Consider the following 9,808-nt stretch of genomic DNA (forward strand, 5'->3'; position numbering starts at 1 on the left):
TTGGGTTTTCAAGGTGAAGCACAACATGGATGGCTCTGTCGAGCGCTACAAGGCTCGACTCGTCGCCAAGGGCTTCAGTCAGCGCCCTGGGTTTGATTACTTCGAGACATTCGCCCCCACAGCCAAGTTTGCAGCCATTCGCGCCATCCTTGCTCTCTCTGCCCTCGAGGACTTTCACCTGCGCTCTGTCGACATCTCCCATGCGTTCATCAATGGCGATCTGGACACTGTGGTCTACATGGAGCAGCCTGAAGGATTTGAGCAGGGAGGACCTGAGATGGTCTGTCGCTTGATGAAGGGCTTGTATGGGCTGAAGCAGGCGAGTCGGCTGTGGTACAAGAAGCTCAAGGCGGTACTGGAGCGCATGGGATTCAAGGCGATCTACTCTGACAATAGCATCTATGTCTATGCCAAGGATCAGGTCAAGGTCATTCTGCCTGTCTTTGTAGATGACTGCACTTTTGTGTCGAATTCCTTGTCCCTGCTCGATGATCTTGTCGTTGAGCTCTCCAGGTCGTTCAAGCTTCACGATTTGGGGCCCACCACCGCTCTTCTTGGAATAGAGATTGCGAGGGATCGTGCCCATCGTCGCCTGATGCTCTCCCAGCGCCAGTACATCCTAGACATGCTGGAGCGTTACGGACAGGCCGAGTCGACCCCTGTGAAGACCCCCATGGTCCCTGGCACCAATCTCTCTGTCTCCATGGCTCCTATATCGACTGAGGATAAGGAGTACATGAAGAAGGTTCCCTACATCTCTGCTGTCGGTTCCCTACTGTTCCTTGCACTCGCCACTCGTCCTGACATTGCCCACACGGTCTCTGTCCTATGCCGTTTTAACTCAAATCCTGGATCCTGGGATTGCGCACTAGAAGGCTGTGAAGCATTTGTTTCGCTATCTGAGAGGCACCCTAGATTGATTATCAACTTGTCTATGGCCCAACGGACTCCAAGGAGCTCTTTACCTTGTTCTGTGATGCTGATCATGCAGGCAACCTAGACAACGGACGGTCCACTAGTGGATATGTGTTGCGCATTGGCTCTGGAGCGATCAGCTGGAGCTCCAAGCTTCAGAGACTCGTTGCACAGTCGACCACAGAGGCGGAATTCATTGCTGCCATTGATGCGGGCCGGGAGATCGTCTGGATGCGGAATTTGCTGACTGAACTTGGCTACTCCCTGTCTGAGCCATCAATTCTCCGTGTCGATAACCAGTCGGCTGTTGCAGTTAGCAAGAATCCAGAGCACCATGGGCGCATGAAGCATCTCGATCTTCGATTCTTTTGGCTCAGGGACCAGGTAGAGGCTGGTGTGATTGCGCCAGCCTACGTTCCTACTGCGGACAACGCTGCAGACATCCTGACGAAGGCTGTTCCACCTGAGAAGGTGAAGATTTGCTGCAGCCTGATGGGACTAGAGGATCTGCCGCATTAGGAGGGTGTTTTGGACGCTGTAGAGGCGTGCAATCAGGAGGGTGTGTTGTTTGTGGCCATTCTGGTTGATGTGGGCATCCATACCACATAGGTGCCACCTTTGGGACTCATGGATTTACTCGCCTCTACAGCTGGGAGCGGCCCTACAGCTGTTTCCAGAGCGGGTATATTACTTTCTTTCTCCATTTGGACTGTCTCACCTTGTTTTTGCCTTGTCTTACCTTGTTTCAGTTGTTTCACCGGGTTAGCCGGCTGAGGCGGTCCTGTGTGATGTCATTGACACTCCGGACCAAGCTCCAGGTAGAGCTTTTGACCGCTTTGTAAGATGTTTCACCTGTAATGACCCGTTGATGTCATACCTTCCTATTTCGTTTCTTATTGTTCTCTGTAGCTTAAATACCCGTGGTCCGAGGGCGATTCTTTCCTCAGACTCTTACCCTCTGGACCACAGGTGCGCTCCCTTCTGTTCTTTGTATCTACTCAGTGTTGAGCGCAGTGACAATGAAGCGACTGGCACAGAGAGAGTGCCAAAAAGAAGCTCTATAACGACAGGACTGTGGTCCAGAGGGTAAGAGTCTGAGTAGATACAAAGAACAGAGGGGAGCGCACCTGTGGTCCAGAGGGTAAGAGTCTGAGGAAAGAATCGCCCTCGGACCACGGGTATTTAAGCTACACAGAACAATAAGAAACGAAATAGGAAGGTATGACATCAATGGGTCATTACATGTGAAACATCTTACAAAGCGGTCAAAAGCTCCACCTGGAGGTCGGTCCGGAGTGTCAATGACATCACACCGGACCGCCTCAGCCGGCTAACCTGGTGAAACAACTGAAACAAGGTGAGACAAGGTGAAAACAAGGTGAGACAGTCCATATGGAGAAAGAAAGCAATATACCCGCTCTGGGACCGGCTGTAGGGCGGCTCCCGGCTGTAGAGGCGAGTAATCAATGAGTCCCAAAGGGGGCACCCATGTGGCATCCATGCCACATCAACCACAACGGCCAAAAACAACACACCCTCCTGATTGCACACCTCTACAGCGTCCAAAACACCCTCCTAATGCGGCAGATCCTCTAGTCCCATCAGGCCGCAGCAAATCTTCACCTTCTCAGGTGGAACAGCCTTCGTCAGGATGTCTGCAGCGTTGTCCGCAGTAGGAACGTAGGCTGGCGCAATCACACCAGCCTCTACCTGGTCCCTGAGCCAAAAGAATCGAAGATCGAGATGCTTCATCCGCCCATGGTGCTCTGGATTCTTGCTAACTGCAACAGCCGACTGGTTATCGACACGGAGAATCGATGCCTCAGACAGGGAGTAGCCAAGTTCAGTCAGCAAATTCCGCATCCAGACGATCTCCCGGCCCGCATCAACGGCAGCAATGAATTCCGCCTCTGTGGTCGACTGTGCAACGAGTCCCTGAAGCTCGGAGCTCCAGCTGATCGCTCCAGAGCCAATGCGCAACACATATCCACTCGTGGACCGTCCGTTGTCTAGGTTGCCTGCATGATCAGCATCACAGAACGAGGTAAAGAGCTCCTTGGAGTCGGTGGGACCATAGACGAGTCGATAATCCAGGGTGCCTCTCAGATAGCGAAACACATGCTTCACAGCCTTCCAGTGCGCAATCCCAGGATTCGAGTTGAAACGGCATAGGACAGAGACCGTGTGGGCGATGTCAGGACGAGTGGCGAGTGCAAGGAACAGCAGGGAACCGACAGCAGAGATGTAGGGAACCTTCTTCATATACTCCTTGTCCTCAGTCGATACAGGAGCCATGGAGACAGAGAGATTGGTGCCAGGGACCATGGGGGTCTTCACAGGGGTCGAGTCGGCCTGTCCATAACGCTCCAGCATGTCTAGGATGTACTGGCGCTGGGAGAGCATCAGGCGACGATTAGGGCGATCCCTGGCAATCTCTATCCCAAGAAGAGCGGTAGTGGGCCCCAAATCGCGAAGCTTGAACGACCTAGAGAGCTCAACGACAAGATCATCGAGCAGGGACAAGGAATTCGACACAAAAGTGCAGTCATCTACAAAGACAGGCAGAATGACCTTGACCTGATCCTTGGCATAGACATAGATGCTATTGTCAGAGTAGATCGCCTTGAATCCCATGCGCTCCAGTACCGCCTTGAGCTTCTTGTACCACAGCCGACTCGCCTGCTTCAGCCCATACAAGCCCTTCATCAAGCGACAGACCATCTCAGGTCCTCCCTGCTCAAATCCTTCAGGCTGCTCCATGTAGACCACAGTGTCCAGATCGCCATTGATGAACGCATGGGAGATGTCGACAGAGCGCAGGTGAAAGTCCTCGAGGGCAGAGAGAGCAAGGATGGCGCGAATGGCTGCAAACTTGGCTGTGGGGGCGAATGTCTCGAAGTAATCAAACCCAGGGCGCTGACTGAAGCCCTTGGCGACGAGTCGAGCCTTGTAGCGCTCGACAGAGCCATCCATGTTGTGCTTCACCTTGAAAACCCAACGAGAACCGATCGCCTTGCAGCCCTCAGGGAGTGGAACAATGTCCTAGGTGCGATTCCGAGCATGAGCCTCCATCTCTTCCTCTGCCGCCTTCTGCCACTCATCTGCATCAGGGCGCTTCATTGCCTGACGATACATCGAGGGCTCAGCCTTTTCAGCACCAGAGGTGAACAGGGCACGCTCGACTTCAGCCAGAAATGCGTCCTCAACAATGGGTTCCATCTCTGCCTCTCCAGGAGCATCAGGGACGTCCTCAGCAATGTCAGAATGAGCATCATTGTCTGCAGGCAGCGTCCTAACCTTCCACCATTCCCCAGGAGCACGACGAGTGCGAGTGGAGCGTTGAGTAGCAGATGGACCTGGTTCAGGAGTGGCAGAGTCATTCCTAGAGCGTGTTTAGAGAGCAGGAGGTGGTGCTGGAATGACAGGAGGGAGAGCATCAGGAGGGACAATGATAGGAGCAAGAGGTGGAGGAGATGCTAGGTCTGCCACAGGATGATCCTGGTCGGTGGGAGCGTCTTCGAGGTGACCAGCAGGAGGAGGAGCATCTGCTTCCCCCCCCCCCAGGACCGGCACCGGATCCACATCTGCATCCCAAAGACTGAACAGAGACGAAGGAGGAGGAGTGGCAGACTGGGTGTTAGCATCAAAGTGGCGAGTGCCAGGAAAGAATCGCTCATCAAAGTCTGCCCTTTCCGAAATGATGACCTTCCGAGTCGCAGGATTGTAGAACTTCCACGCCTTGTAGCTATCAGGGTACCCAATAAACACGCACTTCTCCATATGAGATCCAAATCCATCCCTTTTGTCCCTCTGCACATGCACATAGGCTAGGCAGCCCCAGACCCGCAAGTGCGAAACGTCCGGCTTTTTCCCATGGACCATCTCAAATGGCGTCTTGCCCTTCAGGGTAGACGTCCAGAGTCAATTCCAGACGTGCACATAAGTGGCCAGAGCCTCGCCCCAGAAAACAAGCGGCAAATGCGATTCAGAAAGCATGGTAGTGAGGGCCTCCATGATAGTGCGATTGGCACGCTCTGCCACGCCGTTCTGCTGTGGCCGATTGTGTGCCGTGTGCCTCCTAGCGATCCCATGCTCCAAACAAAACGAGTCCCTGTTGTTTTTTGGCCGTTCTGGTTGATGTGGCATGGATGCCACATGGGTGCCCCCTTTGGGACTCATTGATTACTCGCCTCTACAGCCGGGAGCGGCCCTACAGCCGTTCCCAGAGCGGGTATATTGCTTTCTTTCTCCATTTGGACTGTCTCACTTTGTTTTCACTTGGTCTCACCTTGTTTCAGTTGTTTCACCGGGTTAGCCGGATGAGGCGGTCCGGTGTGATGTCATTGACACTCCGGACCGAGCTCCAGGTGGAGCTTTTGACCGCTTTGTAAGATGTTTCACATGTAATGACCCGTTGATGTCATACCTTCCTATTTCGTTTCTTATTGTTCTGTGTAGCTTAAATACCCGTGGTCCGAGGGCGATTCTTTCCTCAGACTCTTACCCTCTGGACCACAGGTGCGCTCCCCTCTGTTCTTTGTATCTACTCAGACTCTTACCCTCTGGACCACAGTCCTGTCGTTATAGAGCTTCTTTTTGGCACTCTCTCTGTGCCAGTCGCTTCATTGTCACTGCGCTCAACAGGTTATGGGCCCTGCGCTCTAGCGACTTTGCTCTACATCGTTTTATCCACACTTTCTGGTCTCCCATCTGCTGTGCCACTCCTTTCTGGCCACACCCCATTGCTGCCACATCTTCCCCATTGCTTTCCCTGCCTTTCCCATCGTCACACATCGCTTCCAACACCTTTCCCTCCTTGTGCCACTCGTGCCACACCATGTCTGACCCCTCATTCGCTCTCCCTTCTGTCTCCCCTCTCAATAATCGCAACTACCCTTCCTGGTCCAAGGAGATCAAGGCCTGGCTTCGTCTCAAAGGCCTGTGGCTTCTAGTCTCTGGTGATGAGACAGCCCCTGTTGGCACGAAGGAGAAGCCTGCTGAGGCAAGGGAGGTGGCAGAGTGGAAGAGGAATGCTCAGAAGGCTGCTGGTGCGCTCTTACTTTCAGTTGAGGAGCAGTTCAGAGGCGTTTTGGATGGCATTGAGGACGACCCCATTGCCATTTGGACCAAACTGGAGGAGCAGTTCAATAAGAAGTCTGCTGGATCGCGTTTCAACGCGATGGAGGACCTCTTTTCGATCAAGAAGCGCAACGATGAGTCCCTCCAGTCCCTCATTCATCGTGTCGACGAGTCTATGCGCGTCTTGAAGAACCTCCGCGACTCTGGCTTCGATCTCAAGAAGCAGGACGAGGAGCTCACTTGCATGGCCCTCTTGTGGTCTCTCCCCTCTGAGTTTGACACTTTCCGCTCCTCCCTCAGTCTCATGGACGTCTTGTCTCGCTCCAAGCTCGAGGACGCGTTCAGGCGCGAGGATTTGAACCGTGCGCGTCGTTCTGATCCCACAGACTCTGCACAGGCCCTTGTGGCATCCTTTCCTTCGTCCTCCACCTCTTCCTCCACCTCCTACAGACGTTCTAGGCCACCCAGGAAGCAGTACAAGTGCGACTTCTGTGGTGCCACTGGCCATACTGATGACAGGTGCTTCAAGAGGATCAATGAGGAGCTAAAGAAGTCCAAGCCACAGCAGGCCCACTCGGTTCAGGCCCCTGAAGCCTCTGGTCCCATGCAGTTTGCAGGCAATGCAAGTTTTCGTTCCCCTGCTCCATCCCCTTCGTCCACAGTCCCCTCACTCGTCACTGACCTCGATTGGAATGCGGACACAGGTGCGACCTCTCATATGACGCCCCATCGCCACTGGCTTCGCCACTATCGTCCCTTTGTCATCCCCATTCGTCTTGCAGACTCGTCTGTCATCTATTCTGCTGGTGTTGGGACTGTGGTGTTCAATCCAGTCATTGGAGGCAAGAGGGCGCAGTCTGTGGAGTTCTCAAACGTCCTGCATGTCCCTGATCTCGGTTGTAATCTCCTGTCTGTGCTGTATTTGACTCAGCACAAGCACTTCTCTGTGCTAATAGAAGGATCTTCGATGCATTTCTCCCGGGATGGTGCAGTGTGGTTCATGGCAATCGTTCCTGATGGTTCCAACAACGCATATCTTCAAGGGACCACATCCACCGTTGTTTTGCAGTCTGCTGGTGCCGCTTCTACTCTCCCTCTTGACTTGTCCCTGTGGCATCGTCGTCTCTGCCACCACCACCATGCTGGAGTGCAGAAGATGGTGAAGGAACAACTCGTTACTGGTCTACAGCTCGATTCGGATGTGCAGCCTGACCCTGTGTGCGAACCCTGTCTCTCTGGCAAGATGCACGCTCACCCCTTCCCCTCCACTCGCTCTGTGACCTCCAAACCGCTTGAACTCGTCCATTCTGATCTCCACGGTCCTCTCCCTGTTGCAACTCACTCTGGAATGCGCTACTGGATCACCTTCATTGATGAGTTCACCAAGCTCAAGGTGGTCTATGTCCTGCGCTTGAAGAGCGACGCGTTTGAGGCTTTCAAGCGCTACAAGGCCTATGTGGAGAACCTGACTGGACAGCGCATTTTGGCTTTGCAGGATGACAAGGGAGGAGAGTACATGTCCAATGCCTGGGACTCGTTTTGTTTGGAGCATGGGATCGCTAGGAGGCACACGGCGCGCAATCGGCCACAGCAGAACGGCGTGGCAGAGCGTGCCAATCGCACTATCATGGAGGCCCTCACTGCTATGCTCTCTGAATCGCATTTGCCGCTTGTCTTCTGGGGCGAGGCTCTGGCCGCTTATGTGCACGTCTGGAATCGACTCTGGACATCTACCCTGAAGGGCAAGACACCATTTGAGATGGTCCATGGGAAGAAGCCGGACGTTTCGCACTTGCGGGTCTGGGGCTGCTTAGCTTATGTGCATGTGCAGAGGGACAAAAGGGATGGATTTGGATCTCATATGGAGAAGTGCGTGTTTATTGGGTATCCTGAGGGCTACAAGGCGTGGAAGTTCTACAATCCTGTGTCTCGGAAGGTCATCATTTCGGAAAGGGCAGACTTTGATGAGCGATTCTTTCCTGGCACTCGCAACTTTGATGCTAACACCCAGTCTGCCACCCCTCCTCCTTCGTCTCTGTTCAGTCTTTGGGATGCAGATGTGGATCCGGTGCCGGTTCTGGGGGGGGAAGCAGATGCTCCTCCTCCTGCTGGTCATCTAGAAGATGCTCCCATCGATCAGGATCATCCTGTGGCAGACCCAGCACCTCCTCCACCTCTTGCTCCTGCCATTGTCCCTCCTGATGCTCCCCCTCCTGTCATTCCAGCGCCACCTCCTGCTCTTAGAACGCGCTCCAGGAATCGCTCTGCTACCCCTGAACCAGGCCCATCTGTTACTCGACGCTCCACTCGTACTCGTCGCGCTCCTGGGGAATGGTGGAAGGTTAGGACACTGTCTGCAGACAATGATGCTCATTCGGACACTCCTGAGGACGCCCCTGATGCTTCTGGAGAGGCAGAGATGGAACCCATTGTTGAGGACGCATTTCTGGCTGAAGTCGAGCGTGCCCTATTCACCTCTGGTGCTGAAAAGGCTGAGCCCTCGACGTATCGTCAGGCAATGAAGCGCCCTGATGCAGATGAGTGGCAGAAGGCGGCAGAGGAAGAGATGGAGGCTCATGCTCGGAATCGCACCTGGGACATTGTTCCACTTCCTGAGGGCTGCAAGGCAATTGGTTCTCGTTGGGTTTTCAAGGTGAAGCACAACACGGATGGCTCTGTCGAGCGCTACAAGGCTCGTCTCGTCGCCAAGGGCTTCAGTCAGCGCCCTGGGTTTGATTACTTCGAGACATTCGCCCCCACAGCCAAGTTTGCAGCCATTCGCGCCATCCTTGCTCTCTCTGCCCTCGAGGACTTTCACCTGCGCTCTGTGGACATCTCTCATGCGTTCATCAATGGTGATCTGGACACTGTGGTGTACATGGAGCAGCCTGAAGGATTTGAGCAGGGAGGACCTGAGATGGTGTGCCGCTTGATGAAGGGCTTGTATGGGTTGAAGCAGGCGAGTCGGCTGTGGTACAAGAAGCTCAAGGCGGTATTGGAGCGCATGGGATTCAAGGCGATCTACTCTGACAACAGCATCTATGTCTACACCAAGGATCAGGTCAAGGTCATTCTGCCAGTCTTTGTGGATGACTGCACTTTTGCGTCGAATTCCTTGTCCCTGCTCGATGATCTTGTCGTTGAGCTCTCCAGGTCGTTCAAGCTTCGCGATTTGGGGCCCACTACCGCTCTTCTTGGGATAGAGATTGCCAGGGATCGCCCTAATCGTCGCCTGATGCTCTCCCAGCGCCAGTACATCCTAGACATGCTGGAGCGCTATGGACAGGCCGAGTCGACCCCTGTGAAGACCCCCATGGTCCCTGGCACCAATCTCTCTGTCTCCATGGCTCCTATATCGACTGAGGACAAGGAGTATATGAAGAAGGTTCCCTACATCTCTGCTGTCGGTTCCCTGCTGTTCCTTGCACTCGCCACTCGTCCTGACATCGCCCACACGGTCTCTGTCCTATGCCGTTTCAACTCGAATCCTGGAATTGCGCACTGGAAGGCTGTGAAGCATCTGTTTCGCTATCTGAGAGGCACCCTGGATTATCGACTCGTCTATGGTCCCACCGACTCCAAGGAGCTCTTTACCTCGTTCTGTGATGCTGATCATGCAGGCAACCCAGACAACGGACGGTCCACGAGTGGATATGTGTTGCGCATTGGCTCTGGAGCGATCAGCTGGAGCTCCAAGCTTCAGGGACTGGTTGCACAGTCGACCACAGAGGCGGAATTCATTGCTGCCGTTGATGCGGGCCGGGAGATCGTCTGGATGCGCAATTTGCTCACTGAACTTGGCTACTCCCTGTCT

General features: G+C 54.0%; 1 protein-coding gene across 1 annotated transcript; it reads right to left on the reverse strand.

The window, feature by feature from the left end:
* Positions 1-3,957: 3,957 nt before the first annotated feature.
* HETIRDRAFT_454217 (uncharacterized protein) lies at positions 3,958-5,061 on the reverse strand (the record flags this gene model as incomplete). The annotated part of the gene is made up of 3 exons (XM_009551896.1): positions 3,958-4,164; positions 4,339-4,815; positions 4,855-5,061. 3 exons carry the CDS (start codon positions 5,059-5,061, stop codon positions 3,958-3,960), a joined length of 891 nt encoding a protein of 296 aa, XP_009550191.1.
* Between the last annotated feature and the right edge of the window lie 4,747 nt (positions 5,062-9,808).

Source organism: Heterobasidion irregulare, assembly GCF_000320585.1.
Source record: "Heterobasidion irregulare TC 32-1 unplaced genomic scaffold scaffold_09, whole genome shotgun sequence".
Taxonomy (NCBI): domain Eukaryota; kingdom Fungi; phylum Basidiomycota; class Agaricomycetes; order Russulales; family Bondarzewiaceae; genus Heterobasidion; species Heterobasidion irregulare.